Source organism: Maylandia zebra, linkage group LG14 (assembly GCF_041146795.1).
Source record: "Maylandia zebra isolate NMK-2024a linkage group LG14, Mzebra_GT3a, whole genome shotgun sequence".
Taxonomy (NCBI): domain Eukaryota; kingdom Metazoa; phylum Chordata; class Actinopteri; order Cichliformes; family Cichlidae; genus Maylandia; species Maylandia zebra.
The window spans coordinates 35,302,059-35,320,086 of NC_135180.1; the positions used below are offsets into that span (position 1 = coordinate 35,302,059).

Here is an 18,028-nt window from a genome sequence, read left to right on the forward strand (position 1 = left end):
ACAACTCAAAAAAACAGCAAATTAATTGATTAAAAAATGAAAGCAGTGGAAATTAGACGGGAAAAGCAAAGGGCCACGGATCGGACTCGAACTGCTACATTTCAGCCGTGTGGCATGCGATCACCTACTCAACCAGTGAGCTATGCTGGCGTTAAATAAGCCAGTTTTTGTTGGGCAAGTGTGATAAATTCTCTGTATTTGTTTTTGTTTTTTTCTCCCAGGTTGCAATAAAGATCATCGATAAAACACAACTGAACCCAACCAGCCTTCAGAAGGTGAGTGACACATTACTGGATCAGCCGGTGTATATCAGTTTAATGAGCTGGCCACTTAACGTTCAACTGAACTCTAGATTTAATTGTTGTAGTAAGAGTGCAGGATTTTTTTTCTTTTTAACCTGTGGCATCCTGTGTGTGCTTATTTGTGATGCCTTAGATTAAAACTCTCAGTTGAGCTTTGTGTGCTGTAGTCATCTGACCTTTTACCTTTTGGTTGTTATGCGGTTAAAATGTGAAAAACACAAAAGCAACAGTTCGGGGAGAATTTAAGCACTGAGGCATCTGCGTTGGCTTTGTCAGTGGTTGCAGGGAAGATTCATCTCTCCATCTTCAGCTCTTGCAGTGCTGCTTGATAAAAGGCTTGCCTGTCCAGTTTTATGGGTTATTTATATCTTTTGTGAACTCGGTATAGTATATTCATTCAAAGAAGCCAGCGAAGCAGTGACTTTTGCTTTGTGTCATTGTAATGCATCCGTCACATGTGCACTCAGTCCTCCAGAACAAAGCCGGACAAAGACTTGGAGTAACGTACGTCACCGTATGCTTCTGTGGTGACATTTAGGGTTATGTATTAACTACATGCGTTGCATTTGTGTCCTTAATGAGATTAAACCCTTTCCTGTCTCAGCTCAGACTGCTTGCATCTATTTGTGTTTTTGTGTGTGGTGCATGTGTTAATTGAGCACAATCTAATGAAACAGAATCGACCACTGCCTCAGGGCTGTCTTCTGTTTTCAAGCAGTGAAAGTTGCGGTATTTTCTCATTCAGCTATGATGGTGTTTAATAATACAGCACTGAATTATTAATGTCTTCACTGAGTGCATGATTTTATTATATTTTGCTCCATGTGATTTTATTGTGGTGTTGACCTCTTAGATAGTTGAGCAGTAAAGTTAATCATTATTCACTGGACTATAGTATCATACCTCCATTGTCATAATATCTAAAGCGTGACTGGGTAGCTGCTGTGACGTCACCCAGTGGTTAATAAAGTGTGAACTTTCACCGTTGACTAACCAATCAGCATACAGAAATATTCCTCCTTTCTGACTCCTGTAATGACCTTAATTTACAAAATTAGCTTCATGTTTTATTCAATAAAACCAGAAAGTCGTGACTGAGCCCATAAATCATCAGGAGATTGTTTACCAAGGTCAGAGAGCAAAGGAGCCCAGGGCTGTTTTTCCATAGATTTCTATATGACTGCAAGTGTTTGTGCTACCACATCAATCGCCCCCTGTTGGTCACTTTAAAAAAACAAAATGCAGATTTAAAACACTTAAGCATTGGCTATTTTTCCAGACCCAGAGGCTGCGTCCATATTTTTTACTGCCTATGCTAATGTCAAAGCTAGACTGTGGTTTAGACATTGGTTCGGTTATCGGTTGCATGTAGTACTAATATGCGGTTTTCACATGTGAACTCCAGACAGTGGCAGCTGAATCAGCTTTGCTTTCCCACATTTAGCCAGCAGATAGTTAACATCAGATCTTTTCTCACTAATGGAAACAGTTTGATTTAGGTGTTGGTTATTTTAGGACCACTGGCTGTGAATTCACCAGACAATCAATCAGACATCACATGGACTTAGTAGTATGAAGCTGGCAGGCTAAAGACAGTTGACTGTCTGGTCTCACATGCAGCTTCACCATTTAATGTCTAAAAATTGCTTAATTAAACGTTTGTAATTTAAAAAATACAATGAGTACTATAAAAAAAATACTATGGGTTATAAAACGTGCTGCTAGTTTTTGTTTGCTCTGTTCTGGAAATGTTAGTTGGTTAAAGAAATGTGCTACTTATTTCTTCACCTTCAGACATCTGAAGTAGGAAATCGTTTTAATAGACTAAAGAAGCAGAGCTGTACCACAAGCTTTTATTCCCCAGATTGGCAGCAGGTTTTTCTGGCTGTTCATTTTGTCATTTGCAGGTTTAACCTTGTGTATTTGTGTGATGGACTCACAGCTGTAAGAACCGTTCCCAGAGTTTAACAAGGGATTTCTTTGTATAGCCTCAACCCTGCTGACCAACCTTTGTCCTTGTTCAATTATGACTTTACTTTATCGTGCACAACAAAAAGCACACTCTCTCACCTCATCTGGATCAATACTGCACCACATACACACATACAAACTGGCCTATTGATGAATTCTCAGCTGGTTAGGTAACTAGTCCAGGCTAGGTTTGGCTCAACTGATAACACAAAGTTGTGTTATTGGTGACGTATGGTTGTCCGTGACTATTGGTCCACTTGGCCTAGATTCTGGCCAGGATGACTGATTGATGACGCTGCTTCTCCACTTGTCAACAAAATGAAAACATAAGTTAGTTGGTATCCCAATCCAAGTCCTCCTATCAGTAATTAAAGGCAATTACTCTGTAAAATTCACCAATTTATTAACAAAAATTGGTGTCTTTTCTTTTTTGTTTTTCAAAAATGTACATTAGTATTTGGTGAAAGATAAATAACTTTATTAGACTGCTGGTGGCTTTCCTTTTGCCTCTGACAAAAACCTTTTTTTCAGGGGCTGCAAATAATTCCTCAATGCAGCGAAAAAGACTGTGTGTGAATCTGGGGGATGAATTTGTGGATTGTGTGTGTCTGCTGGGAACACAGACAGTGGTTTTGCTGAACAGCAGTCATGAGAATGGCCGGGCTTTCATAGAACAGAAATTGCCTTCGGTTCCGGTGGTGATACGCCGACTTAATCACACCATTTATCTGCTCTTCAAGTGTTGAATCTCAGATCCTGGTTTTATAAGGTGTGTGTGTGTGTGTGTGTGTGTGTGTGTGTGTGTGTGTGTGTATTCTGCAGCCTGGTTGTGGTGTAGTGCTGCATAGCGCAGCTGTATCGGGGCAGGGGCTGCCCGTTACGTCCTGTCCTGTCAGCATTATTGTAGCCGGTGTAGGACAATATGCATGCTGCCAGGTGACACTGTCACGATATCTCTCAATCTCTTTCTCTGTCTGTCTGCCACGTTCCCCCTCACTCACTCACTGCCCGTCTCTTTCTCCAGTTATCAATTTCTGTGTGTGCTGAAAAAGTGTTGAATTTCATTATAAATCAATTTCAATGTTATGTTTATATAATATAAAGCTCCAGCTTATGATAAATTAGTAATAAGTCGAACTTTGTTTGGGTTGGACAGTTGTGTTGTTAGCAAATATAAAATTTTACTGTTAACATTTACAGGTCTTAATAACCATAGGGGAAGAACCTTTGGTACTTTTCAACATTCTTGACCCCTCATAACTTCCTAAATAGGGCTGCCACGATTAGTCGACTAGTCACGATTATGTCGACTATTAAAATCGTCGACGACTAATTTAATAGTCGACGCATCGTTTGAAGCTTTGTAAGATCACAAAGGACGCAGGAATGAGTAGTAGGATTTAAGAGTGTAATAACGGACTGAAACAGAAGATGGCAGCACTGCATGTACAAGGATGCCAGCTGCCGTTAAACCCCGAAGAAGAAGAAGCTGTGTCCCAGAATTCATAGCGCAGCTGTCGACAATGGCGGCAGCTAGTTAGTTTTAACTTTACTCTTATTATTCTTTCTGGGTCACAAAATAAACGTTTAACATATTTTCAGGCGAGAATGTAGCTGTGTAAACCTCAAATATCTGCTCAGTTTATCAGGACACCACATATTTTCAAAAGCGCTCCGACGTTTTCGGAGACGTCTGTTACCCACTAGCTTGTTAGCTAGGCGGGGGCAAGGCTAACTAGAGCCGTGAGAACACCGGACTCCCGGCAAATCGTTTTCAAACCCACCGCCGTCTTTCGCTAGTCAGGTTAAACATATATATAAGTCACTTAGATAACTTAAAAATGTTAGTTTGGCTTTCTTTAGTATTTTATTTGTTCCTGAGTAAATCGGTTTGGCTGAGATTAAAGTTATAGTTTTTGCACAGCTAAAACTGTCAAGCAGACAGCTGATTATCAGAAGTGTGAGACGCTGGAGAATATACTCCGGTGTCCTGTTATATTTTAGAAAGCAAGGAGTTTATTAAACTTCACCGAAACAATCTGCAAATTTCAATAAAAATTAATAAACTACCATCTTGTCTTTATTTTTAGTTAGCACAAACACTTCAAGCTGTAAGCTAATGATAGTTATATAGACCAGATGCTGCTGGTGCAATAAGCTGTACGCTGTATGTCCAATGGATGATGATCTGATTAGTCGACTAATCGCAAAAATAATCGGTGACTAGTCGACTATCAAAATAATCGTTTGTGGCAGCCCTATTCCTAAAGACATCAAATATCCACAGGTATTAAAATGTTGGTTTAAAAAAGGCCTTTTATGTGCTGTAACTTGTTTTGATCAGCCAGTTATCACATCTGGTGGTAGGCTCTTTAGGCGTTTTTACCAATGAAGACAGATCAAACATTCAGGGTGCCGGGGTTTCTGTTACTCTACGTCACTGAATTGGTGCATTAAATCGAAACTATAGTAGGGGAGACCGGGGATAGTTGTAACGTGGGTCAGTTGTAACACTTCCAATTTCTCCAATCAGGGCTAAGTTTCAAATGATGTGACTCATCCTGTGCATGCCTAACTCAGTTCTGCTATCACATGTGAAAAATCAGCACATTTTGTCAAACACAGACAATTTAACATGAAAAAAAGTAATTTGTATACCAAAAAGTAATTTTTTCTACTTTATTTCAATTTGTAATAGCATTATCTGCTTTGCAGTTAAACTCATCAAACTTAAATTATGTTATTTGTATGTCTATGGGGATATATTCTGTGTAGGTCTTTAGTGTTAGTGTTTTAGCCGTTGGCTGTAATGTTAGCTAGTTCATGGCTATAGGAGTCTGGGTCAGTTGTAACAGCAACAGTCTGGGTTAGTTGTAACAATAATGCAGATGTTACAACTTACCACAATATTACTTTAACTTATATTAAACAAGTTGGGGCAATGACATCAGCAGAGAGAGGTTCACTGGTCGCTCTTGTATATGCGGTTAATTCCATTGGCAACACAATTCCTCCACTGTTTTTTCGTTCCCACACATACATTATGCTGACCACTGTGTCAGAGATGGACCAGTAGGAAGTACTGGTAGTGGAAATAAATCAGGATGGGTGCAAGAAACAGATTTCCTCATCTTTCTGAAGCACTTTGCAAACCACACCAAGGTAAGCCATGATAAAAAGTAATGGAATTGCGATGCTGGTGAACAACTACATTTTTTTCAGCTTCATTGTTATGTTCAAAATTGGTGCAAGAGTTGTAGGTTATAATGCCCAATGAGCCAATGAGGCCAAACTCAAGGAAGACCAACCAAAATTAATGAAATATTCAGTTGCAGAAAATTCCATAATTTGTCTTTTTGGGGGGTTGGAATATGTTCAAAAGCTGGATTTCTGCATTCTGTCACACACACACACACAGCTACATAAATGGCTCTAAGTGCATTCATGTGTTGAATAAACAAAGATTACATGTTAATGTTTTGTTAGTACCCTTATTTCATTGTGTTACATTTCACCCCAGGATATGTTACAACTAACCCAGACTATGGGGTTAATTGTAACATTTCACTCTTTGTGTTTGAGGCCATACCATGCAATGGGTAATTGTGCTGCAGAGAAAATAGCTGCACTATTTAATAGCAGAGACATGTAAATACTTTGCATTACATTTTGAATCCACTACCTTAAAAGAGCTTCAATTTACAGACAGAAATGTCAAAAATGTTACAACTATCCCCGGTCTCCCCTATGTTCATGATATTGATGTTCAGAGTTGGTTATGATTTTGGCCTTAGAATCTAACTTGAAGTGGTTTTACTGATTCTGAAGAGGTCAAGTTGGGAGGGCCTGATTGATTTTCCATGGAGTGACACATGGGAACACTGTAAATAATGTTTTTCATTATTTTTGTGGATAAAAATACATTTTACTAGCTAAATAATGTGGTTCATCAGTTGACATGGTTTAAGTTTGGCGAATGTCCTTGTGAAACTAGAAAATGTCAGAACCTTCACCAATATGTCATCCTTTAAAGGAAAATAAGAAGTAAAGCCGTAGCTCAGAGTGAAGAATATTTGTCAATATTAATCAGTCTTTTGTCTTCCATGGAAGATTGATTGAGTCGCTTTAGTGTACCTAGTGGAAAAGCACACAATTTGCATTTTAATTTTGACAGAATTAATATTCAAAAGTTGTCGTCTTCACAGTCGAGTTGAAATAGAAACACGCACGGGCTTCTTCCAACGCTTTAATTCTCTCCACGAAAGCTCTTCGCTTCATCTCGGTCTTCCTAGCAGCTCACGCTGCGGTGCCTCAATCTATGTTTTGTCAACTGTAGCTTTATGCCTCACTTACCTCTCTCTTCTCCCCGCTGCTCCACTTTCTCTTTTTTCTCCTCTTCGTCATCTCTTTATTTTGTTCTCTTTACTGTAACACTGCGTCCCACTTTTCCTGCCTTTCTCCCCGGGCGGTGTGTTGCAGTAGTAGCTCTACTGTAATCACAGCTGTACTCTTTGCCATCTGTAGTCTACAGTACACTTGTTTAAAGCTACAGGGACACAGGCACTGTCATGTTATGAGACTTTAAAAAGCGTATCCTGCTTCTAGAGAACTGCCAAATTTCCACCTTCACTTGCAGCTGACACACAACAGATCAACCACATGACTGATGCAGGCGTGATAAATAAAAGGATTAAAGCAACAGCTTCAGATTTCATCAAAATCAGATGCATATCTGTCCAACTACCTGAAGTGGCATTGATATATTAATGTGCAGTTAGACAAAAAACATTTAAGCACTGCGTCCTAGACCGTTATATCTCAGGGCGTCTTCTTACTGTTGTAGATGTTATTTATTTTCAGTTACTCTCTGTGGAGCATTTTGTAACTTTAAGAAAAGTGCTGTATAAATAAAGTGTGTGGTTATTGTTAATATTATAAATCCAGGTATTATCTTCTGTTGTTGTACCCGCAGGCTGTGGCCTTCAGCAGATTGCAGATCTCTGCCAGTGTTGCTTCTCTGCAGAGCTTTTCCAAATTACAAAGCTGCACCCTCTGTAAACAGTTTATGTTAGTTCAAAGTTTTAGGTGTTTATGGTCTTAGAAGAGATCATATAATGAGGTGGAAATCATGATGCCAGACTGAGTGTAGCAGAACATTTACTGACATTTAAAACTGCACATTGGCAGGAAAAGAAGAAGGTCTTCCAATGATTTTTAGATGAATCTCCTTGTGAGTTTTTGGCTGTGGACTCCAAACAGTCTTGTGTTTGTGTTCATATCTTTGAGTTCTAATAGCAACATACAGGAACAAATGTCATTGTCCTTGTTTCCCCTGTGGTGTGTGTCGTTGGATAATCACCCAGACTATGCAGGGCCCCACAAAAAAGATTGGTGTTACTTTAAGAACAGGAGAATTTTGTGGGCAGCCGCTCAACTTTGTGAGTGTGCAAAAAGTAAAATAACTGTTTGAGCCACTATCTAATGCTGTGAAGTATGTTTTGTCCCTTGCCCAGGCCCCTTCAGCCAGGAGCTAAATTCCAGACAGGCAAACAAAAGAGGCCGTCATGTAGGGATGGGGAGGTGGGGGTGGCTTTGGGGCACTGGAGCAGGAGCAGGGACCCTAAGAGAGACAAGATACAGAGCGCAACTGAAGACAACAGACGGTGTTTGTATAAGACTACATGGGTTATAACAAGCAGATAAAGCCACTGTCCAAAACACTCTCGGCTCTGCCTTTGTATGCATGTGTAATGCCATTATCTGGATTGCTACGCTGCATATTGTTCCTGTGTGGGTGTCTGCGCATAATCATATTGTTGCTGCTGTATGCATTGTTGTTATTGTGCCGGTCTGTGATGGGAATAATTAGACAATAAAGGCACAAGAGGGCGGGCAGACCAAAAGCAGAAGGTTTTCTCACAAGTGCTCTCCCTCCGCTTACTGTGTCTGGTTTAGACAACCTCTATAAAACTATATGTCTCTGTTTTTATTAGAGCTGAGCCAGGATTCCTGTGATCTGGGTCAAACACCAAGCAGTAAAAGGCCAGAATTTAACTCCAGCGTCTCTTCATTAATGATTCATCTTCTCTTATCAACAGCCCTGAGAGCTCCTATTACTGCTGTGCATTCAGTGAATGGGGGGACTGGGAGGTGCTCATTTAGCAGGAGTTTAGTGGGAGCTTTTCCTTCAGGATCAATGATACGCAAGGTCAAACATGTATGCAAATTTTCCCTGGCAATGAGCAAAAGAAGCAAAACCCTTTAGCAGTGGAGCTTATTAGACTGTGTTTGCTTTAAACCGTGCTACACAAGCAGCCACGCATGCTGAAGTGCTTCATTAGCTTCAGGCTTTTTCTCAGATGTTTGCCTGGACAAACTTGATTTAAAATATCTCTAGCAAATCACTTTATCAGGTCCAAAGTTGAGATTGTTTATAGACATGTTTAGTTATCCAGATCTGAAATGATGCTGCTGCTATTATTATTATTATTATTATTATTATTATTATTTCTTCATCTGAAAGAGAAAACACTTGGAGTCCACACACATCAGCTGTTACCTCAGCCTTTAAAGCAAAAAACCCAACTTCATCTCGTACAATGACCAAACATTTTGTAAACGAGGGGCAGCTAATCAGAAATTAAAGTGGTTACAAGAGCTTGGCCTTAAAGGGGAAGAAACTAAAACACCTTGTTCTGAACTGAGGAGCTGCACCAAGATCCAGTACAAGATGAACAATGATTATTTTGAACTGTGAATCATGCAAAGCTTCTTCAGTGCAATCAGAAAATACAAATATGAAGCTGGACATGAGAGAAAGAAGTTCCCCTTAAGCTACAAGGCTAAAGTGTCTTTTTAATACATCAGCAGCAACAGTATCTCAACAAACTGTTGCTAACACATCAGGAACACCAAATGATCTGTAGTGTTTTGTGCACATGGACCGCCTTTGATCGAACTGTGCCGTGCTGAAGGGCAAAATGGCATTAATTGTGTGTTTTTGTTTGAAGAGGGCTGGTGCCTAAAAGCCTGTGGGCGTGACACAAATGCAGTTTTTGAATGTGTTTATTTCACGCGGACAGCTCACGGTAATGGATTTCAGTATAAAATAATACGATGTAAACATGCCAATTTGAGCTGAACTGTGGGTTACGTAAAGCTTTACAGTTAATATACAGGGACACGACAGAACGCACATAAACACACAGACGATGCATCGTGCTAAGTTTTAGAGCGAATAGTTCCCAACAACAGACTGACGTCCATGTTTCATGGGCTCAGGAGCGGGGCTCTCTCATTCAGAGTGTTCACACACTCACAGATAGAGGGTTATTCACAGCAAGTACTCTGACGTGGGAGTGGAGAGTTTATTCGTCACCATCATTCTGCTGCTCTTTGTCTTTCACTCTCTTCCCTTTTTTCCCCTCAGATTCTCTGGTCTTGTGATTGGCTTCAGCTGACGAGAGGAAGTGTGTTTCATGGTCTGAGTTCTTTAGTGTGTTAAACTGTACACCCTGCGGTGGATATTTGAAGGGGCCAGTTATCAATACCTCATTTCTCTATTTCAGCTTGTTTGCTTTCTTTCTGCTCCTTCGCTAACTCTGTGTGTGTTTGTGAGAGCATACTTGTCCGGATGGTTAGGGGGAGAAAACAGACACCCAGCATGGATGAACTGGTCAAAGGCTAATAGACTTGGCAGACCAGACACATTAATCAAAAGTGTGCAGTACTCCTCACATTATGAGAAAGAGTAAAAATCTGTAGCAGTGGGTCATTAAGTTGCTTAGTGTAAATCCTCAGAAAAGCAACACTGAATTCTGTGTCCTGGCAAGGAGAGAGAAATAAAGGGTGACAAAAAATGCAGAAATGCATTTAAGAAGAAAATAAAGCTGCTTAGAAAAAAACACAAGGAGAAGGCAGGGAATGTGAAGGCTGCATTCAGAATGCAGATTAATTTCCTGTGTAAATATTTGCATTTGGCGAACAATTCGCTTTCTAAACCTGAAAAGTTTAGACCCAAAATCAATATTTTGCTATAAAAGGACCATATGGCAGTAGCTGTGGGTCTGTGTCTTCGCATGTGTTTGGCATTTCATGACTTCCCACAATCCCCTGGGCAGCAGGAGATCCAGGGATTATTACCTGGGTTTGCATGGCAACTGTGACGCGGAGCCATCACCGTGAGAGAGACCCAGGAAGTGATTAAATGGAGTATGAATTTAAGAAGGCACACAAATATTGAAATTAATTATGCATTTAATCACAATCCAAAAAAACCATTATAACATTACGCTAATTCTTAGTAATCTTCAAAATGGACCTAAAGTGCAATAAGAATCTTCATTATTGCCTCTACAGCAGCACAGCTGAGGATTAAATGGATCAATACTGGTGACTCAGCAATTTCCTGGCCAGCTGCTAAAGTCTCCTTTCACACATACCCCCATTTTGGAAACAATTCCCAGATGTCATTCACATCTTTAAATATGCAACATCTCAGCAAGCAGCGCTCACAGATTGATTTCTCACTTGGAAGACCGAGCAGGCAAGAAAAAGGAGAGAAAATGTGGGAGAGCGAGGGTTAGTTGAGTATGGAGGAGAAGGAGAGAGGTGAATGAGTGTGCCGGTGAGGGAGGACAGGCTTAACTGATAATACTTCTTAAAGCTCAGATGAACAGCTGATGCACGGTGCACCTAATTCAATTACACACACTCCCACTGGACTCACTGTGTCTGTGTTTATGACAATGCAGCTTCCCATTTTAGGAGCACAGGATAGATAAAATATCTAACAGAAGAAGAGAAACTCGTGTTAATAACACATTAGAGAACATCCTCTGTGGTTCTTATGTGTGAATGCGTCTCCTACACAGCGTGGCTCTTTGCCACACACGTTCACATCTGAGAGATGTTTCTTCGAATCATTAATGCAAATCTGTTAACAGTTGCACTTCATTATCAATTGATTAGTCTGTCATGTTTCTTTTCCAATCAGTTAGTGTCACAGCCTTGGTTTTATCTTAAGGTGACTTATTCTGTGTGACCGAGGATCCAAAACTCAAAAAAAGTGAAATTTCAGATGTGTTTATGATTTAGTGTTGTTAGGTGTTTTATTGCTTTTTATTCATATTAATGCTTTCTGTTTTATGTCTCCTTTTCCTGTTGTTTTCAACTCTGTTTACTGTCATTGCATGTTTGACATTCATATCCAGTTCTTCCTGTGTGTCAAAGCGTAAACTCTTAAATTAGTTTAACACTTCTTGCATCTTGGCTGTTAGCTCTTTGTCACACTTTTGACCAGTCGACAACAAACAGGAAGCTTCTGTGTTGGCTGCTCTAATGCGAATCAGTCTGTGAGTGGACGTCTTCTTATGTAGGCAAACCAAAGTGTTTATTTTCTTCTGGGTCCACTGGCTACGAGGAATCTCTCCGACACAGGTACAGGCACGTAAAGCACTGCTGCCTCAGGTGACTGTAATGTCGTCGGGGAACGTTTTTTATCGCAATGTGAAAAAGCAAATTCCTGGGATGCATGTCTGTGTAACCTCTCAGTCTACCAGGTCAAGTAGTCTTGAGAGCTTAACACCTCGGCTCATGTGAAGACTCGGATGATCGATAATGGGTCGATGACCCTCAGGACCACCTCTAAAGGGGACAACCCCGACCACGGGCTAAATACTTGAGACTCTCGATGATTTGTTTTTAGCAGTAAACCAGCCTGCTGTAAAATTGAATTTCTGTGAATCTGCAGCGTATGTAGATAAATGTACACAGACTAATCCCAGGATTACTGCATAAGTAATGGTTTTAAATTGAGAAATGTGTTGTTGTTTTTTTAATTCTTGTAAGTAAGCAAATGTCTGTTAAAGATTTATGTGTAGAAACCCATTGTTTAGTGTGTAATATGACGGAACGGTGGAGAAAGCAGTACAAAATGTCAAATTATACGTGTATTCATACTTGCAGAAAATAGCCGGTATGCCATCTAAAATATCCTTCGTTTAATTATGTATTGTTAGATGAAAAGATGCTGAGATTCAAAATGGAATTATAAGCCTGAAGCTGACGTGAAAACATGAGTGGCGTTGGGTTTTCTGTTCGATGAAAAGTCAGAGAGTGAGAGGGCGAGATAAGGGAGGAGCGCGTTTCCCAGGGCAGCTGAGGTTCTGCGACCAGAATGAAGGCATCGGAGCATTCCTGTTTTTGTATTCCGGTTCTTTTCACTGGCTTTGCTCTCTGTCTTTTGTTCTTTTCCCATGCTTTCACTTTTTTCACTCATGTGTAATATTTTCTCAAAGAATTGTTAATGAGGCAGGTTTGCGGCAGCGCTCTGAATAGGGAAAATGACACAAACAGTAATATATATGTTTCTATACCTCTGTTTAGTTTAGCATGTTTTCTTAGCTTCGCTGAAACACTCCTGTCAGTGAAGCCCCATTCCCCCTTCATAGTTAGAATCTCTCATTTTGTCACGAATAACAAAATGAAACTTAACTGATGACTGATGAATGGAGTTAATTGCATTTGTTCAGTGTGCAGGTGGTTTGTTTGAAGTTTTCTCTGATGTTGACTCATTTCTGTGGTGAAATGAGTGTTTTTAAAAAAAAATTTATGACTCGCCATTGGGATGTCTCACTGTGAGTCCTGGCACATTCTCTCTGTAATCTTTTAAATGGTGTTCCCAGTCAAATGCATTACTTTAATGAGATGGAAGGAAAACGAGAGAGAGAGAGAGGGTGATTGCATAAGAGTGGCAGGATGAGGCAGCAGTCTGGAGCTCAGTGATGGATTGGGAGGGGGGTAGGGAGGGTCCTCAGGGAAAGCCACCCTGGAGAGGAGGCCTTATTGTCAGCCTAGCATCAGTGGGACGCTCCCTTGGGTGACCCCGAGCACTAGTGGTCAGAAAGATGAGCGTCTGTGTGTGTGGGTGTGGGTGAGGAGGGATAAGATGAATGATGGGAGCAGTATATACACCAGCTGTGAACTGTATGAACTAACTGTTCATTTGGAGAATAAATTAGAGTAATGATGGATATACCTGAATTCCTGCCCTTTTCTTGACCTGACCTCAGCTACAAACAAAATAAAAGTAGTACTTTGAAAGAGATTCAGATGTAGATTAAATTCATCAAGTTTGATGTAGTTTTAATTGCTGTGTCTTCTTTTATAAGTTTATTATTGTGAAATCTATAAATAGCCAGATTAAAAATAGCTGCGATTCTGGCAGTTTCCTCTGTATCCTCATTAAGTGTGTGTTGTCCCTATGACAGGTTAAACGGTTCATTTAAAATTAATAAAAGCATTTTTTGATTTTGTGTTCTTCCACAAATAAACGGCTCCTACTTTGGTGTTATTTTCACGGCACGATTGACCAAAAGCAGCAGTTTAAATGACCTTCATCCTTTACATACGTTTGCATCATGTATCCATTTGAGATTTCTTTTTCTTCCTCTCCTGTTCAGGTGTTTCGAGAGGTACGCATCATGAAAACTCTGAACCATCCAAACATAGGTGAGTCAACTCACACAACTTTTTGTTCTATATGTATGTTTCCACGATGGCCTTTGCGCTGAAATCTTTCTCTGTGTATTACAGTCCAGTTATTTGAGGTGATTGAGACCGAGAAGACACTTTACCTGATTATGGAGTACGCTAGCGGAGGTGAGTGACACCATCACCTCCCTCATCTGCATTGCCAAGTATAGATTTGTGCCAATTAGCTTCATTACTTCTGAACTGTACAGTCCAACCAAAGAGATAATTAACTTAGAGTATTTACTCCATTTGCATTAGTGAGGTCTTGCTTCACTACTTTAATGTTTTCTCCTCCGTCTTTTTCGGAGCTGTTCCTCTATTCATCTTGCACTCAGCCATTGTTCAGCAGTTTCCCAGGCACTAATCTATTTTTGCAGCGTCTTTATTTTTTTTTTCTTCTGTCTTCGTGATCCCTTAATCTCTCTTCCCTGCTCTCTCTGTATGTTGTGTGATCTCTTACTTACAATGCCTAATAAGGAGACATCAGCTCACCAGCAGACATGCAGCTCAGATCAGCTCAGCCTGCTTCATTGTTTAACAAATTAAATGTTTAGAGGGAGGACGGGTAAACAAAATGATTTCATACTTTGTTTCCCGAATATAGTGTGTCCAATTACTTTGCTTATATTATGGCGCCTGTTGCTCGGTCAGGCCTCTTCCGAGGCAAAGGGGGCCCTCGGGCCTCCGGCCTCTAGGCCTGCGGCTCGGTTCACTCTGGCACAGCAGGCTGCCGGCAGAGCCGGCGGGCACGCCGGTGCAGCCCCCTCTGGTTTCTGCTCCGTGGCTACTGGGTGACCCCTCGTCTGGGGCTCTCCTCAGCTCTTCCCAGGAGGGTGGCACGGTTGCCCCTCCGGTGGTCCTCCTTGGGCTCTCGCACTCTGGGGCCTCTGGATGTCTGGAGCCTGGATCTCCTCCATGCCTGCTTCATGCCCTGGGGGACAGGGCTATGGCTCTCTACACCCTCTAGCAGATCATTACATGGGGAAACCTTTTGAATACAAGCGCGCTGATCCACACAGGTGTGCACACGGGTGTTCACTGTTCATAGACATAAACTACACCTTTCTTGACTGCTACTTCAAAGCACATTGTGCGCTGTCGGTCCTGCGTGCTGCACAACAACATTCAATATTTAGTATTTACTGCTGTTTACACTTAGCTAGATTAATGCGATGGTGTTGTGCTTAGTATGTTGCTCTGTTTTTTGTTTTTTTTGCTTGTTTTCTTGTCTTTTTCTTTCTCCCTTTCCTATCCCTCAGTCATGTCTGTCCCGTCTGTAACAACTGAAAATAAAATAAAATAAATAATAACAACAAAGGTCGATCAAATGGACCAATACGGCAAGGCCGCGATGGCCATAAATGCTCTAAAACACGAGATGGCCCAGGGTCCAAAGCCGGGCTGCCAAAGGGCTCTCTGGATGGATCCGCAATCTGTGAAAATTGCTGAATTTAATAAGTCGAATTAATAACTTCTGTGATGTTTTAAATGCACTGATGCTGCTTTTGGTCCCTTATTCTCAAGGAGTCACTACAGCAGGAAACGGCACATATGATTTGACAAATTTTACAAATCTTTTCCCCTCCTGATGCAACGCTAAAGAGATTTTTGTCTCCTTCTGATTTTGAACCAAATGTTGTTTGGCACATTTGTAAACCCACTCACTACAATCCTCAAATTTTAATGCAGTCTAATGATAGTAGATTGAGTGTTGAAAAAACTGAGAATTATTTAAGTACTGCTAATTTTTTTTTTTAAATCATTCTTAGTCTTTGTTAATGGGTGGTTCATTAAATAAGAACAATAAATGGCCTGTATTTGTATAGCGCTTTACTAGTCCCTAAGGACCCCACTGGCGCCACCAGGCCCTCTGACCACCACCAGTAAGAGTCTTGCCCAAAGACACAACGACCGAGACTGTCCAAGCCGGGGCTCGAACCGGCAACCTTCCGATTACAAGCTGAACTCCCAACTCTTGAGCCACGATCGCCCAACAATTTAACAGTCCGACTGGTGACTTCCACGCCCACTTTAAATACAGGAAGTTTTCAATGTTTTTGTGTTTTTTCAGGGGAAGTGTTCGACTACCTCGTGGCTCATGGCAGGATGAAGGAGAAAGAGGCCAGAGCCAAGTTCAGACAGGTCAGTGAAACTCCACAGCTGGCCTCAACTGTATGTCTGAGTGTGTCACAGCCTAAACCTGATGCACAGCTAGTCTTTCAGTTTTAAAGGATTTATCAATTTATTTATGAATTTAGTTTAGAAAGCGGGCATTGGCATCTTTGAATTGAGCTTGTAGTATAGGAGCCATTCATTTGAAGGACAACATTAGGTTCAGTTATGTTCTCTTGTATGAGCTCATTTTGTATTTCTGTCTCCTTAGATTGTTTCAGCGGTGCACTACTGTCATCAGAAGAACATTGTTCACAGAGACTTGAAGGTGATTACCCAGAATCTTGGCACAAGATATTAAAAATTCCTCCTTTTAGATAAGTGTAAATTATTTACAGAATTTACTGAATTACCTGTAACATTTTCAAAGCTACAAAGCTTAATTTAGGCCCAAAGTGTGTTATAGATTCAAAATAATAGTCAGTTATTCTTGAGTTTATGAACCTTGTCTGTATTCAGAGTTTTCTGTTGTCTACCATGTTTGCTGCAGGCGGAGAACTTGCTTCTAGACGCCGACTCCAACATTAAAATAGCCGACTTTGGCTTCAGTAACGAGTTCATGACGGGTAATAAACTGGACACGTTCTGTGGCTCCCCGCCCTATGCTGCCCCGGAGCTCTTCCAGGGGAAGAAGTATGACGGTCCAGAGGTGGACATCTGGAGCCTGGGGGTAATTCTGTACACGCTTGTCAGCGGGTCCCTGCCCTTTGACGGACAGAACCTAAAGGTGGGTGACATCAGGCCAGGGTTTTTCAGATTGAAATGTCATTTGAGGTGGCTCAGAGCTTACAGCCTTATCTGTTTGATTTTTTTTCATTTATTTTTTATTTTTTGAGAATAATCCATCACGGAGATGTTTTTGTGCATTAATTTAGATACAGTCACGTGCCTCTGAAGCCCAGATTATAGGAGAAATTTAAACAGTTTCGCAAAAACTAACCTTGTAGTTTACATTTACAATGTTAACTAGTTTTAATTTGTCTGAAGTCATTATAAATAGCTCTTAATCTCAGTTCTCTCTACATTTAGCCCATTTACAGCTGCAGGATCACATAATGTACAATTCTGAAAAACAATAAACTTCCATTTAATTGTGTTATTGTTTTTTTTTGTTGATGTCTTAGTGCACCTGTAGTTTAAACTAATGGTGTCCGGATGTGTGTTGTGTTCAGGAGCTGAGAGAGCGTGTTTTGAGGGGGAAATATCGCGTGCCCTTCTACATGTCAACGGACTGCGAGGGAATCCTTCGCCGCTTCCTGGTCCTCAACCCCACCAAGCGCTGCTCGCTGGAGGTGAAGACAGGTTTATTGCACATTTAGTGGAATAAATCCAAGGCGCATACACAGAAAATATCCAAAAAGAAAATATAAATGTCAGATTTGTGATGTTTTTTTTAAATCAAACATGGCAGTTTTAAGCTTTCTGTGTTTTCTCTCATTTTCTTTCATGACTAGCAAATAATGAAAGACAAGTGGATTAATATTGGCCATGATGGCGATGAGCTGAAGCCTCACATGGAGCCTGTGGAAGACTTTAACGATACCGGCCGCATTGGTGAGAAATATCTTAATCACTAATGTTTTCTTAATAATTTAACATTAAATGATATCTTTTCATGAGGTTACTGAAATGAAGGGTTAAAGAAATATTCAGTAAGGTCCTATAGGCAGAGTTTTTATCCCTAAACCTTTGGAGGCATTCCTCTTTATTCAGTGGGAGGTTAAGATAAAAAATAATAGTGGGTGCCTTGATGTTCAAAAGTGGAATACTATAGGCTAAGCCTCTTAAGTAAAATGTCAGTACAATGTTACCATTTAGCACCATAATTTTAAACTGTCCAGAACGTTTCGTTGTACAGAAGTTCTGAAGTATTTTTTTGTTTTAGATGTGATGATTGGGATGGGATTCACCAGAGAAGAGATCAGAGATGCGCTGGCCAATCGAAAATACAATGAGCTCACTGCCACATACCTGCTGCTGGGACGCAAGACGGAGGTAAATCGTTTCCTTTGCTCCTGACCTTACGATGAAGCTGTTAATAAGCTGTC

At 40.6% G+C, this 18,028-nt stretch overlaps 1 protein-coding gene across 3 annotated transcripts in view; it reads left to right on the top strand.

Annotated features, from left to right (window-relative positions):
- mark4b (MAP/microtubule affinity-regulating kinase 4b) overlaps positions 1 to 18,028 on the top strand; it is a 61,375-nt gene that overhangs the window by 27,176 nt on the left and 16,171 nt on the right. For all 3 annotated transcript variants that reach the window (XM_004569615.4, XM_004569617.6, XM_004569614.6), the window contains exons 3-11: positions 222 to 275; positions 13,736 to 13,784; positions 13,869 to 13,934; positions 15,880 to 15,950; positions 16,192 to 16,248; positions 16,471 to 16,707; positions 17,153 to 17,272; positions 17,435 to 17,534; positions 17,866 to 17,975. In XM_004569615.4, coding sequence (XP_004569672.1) covers positions 222 to 275; positions 13,736 to 13,784; positions 13,869 to 13,934; positions 15,880 to 15,950; positions 16,192 to 16,248; positions 16,471 to 16,707; positions 17,153 to 17,272; positions 17,435 to 17,534; positions 17,866 to 17,975 — 864 coding nt within the window. The remainder of the gene's footprint in view (positions 1 to 221; positions 276 to 13,735; positions 13,785 to 13,868; positions 13,935 to 15,879; positions 15,951 to 16,191; positions 16,249 to 16,470; positions 16,708 to 17,152; positions 17,273 to 17,434; positions 17,535 to 17,865; positions 17,976 to 18,028) is intronic.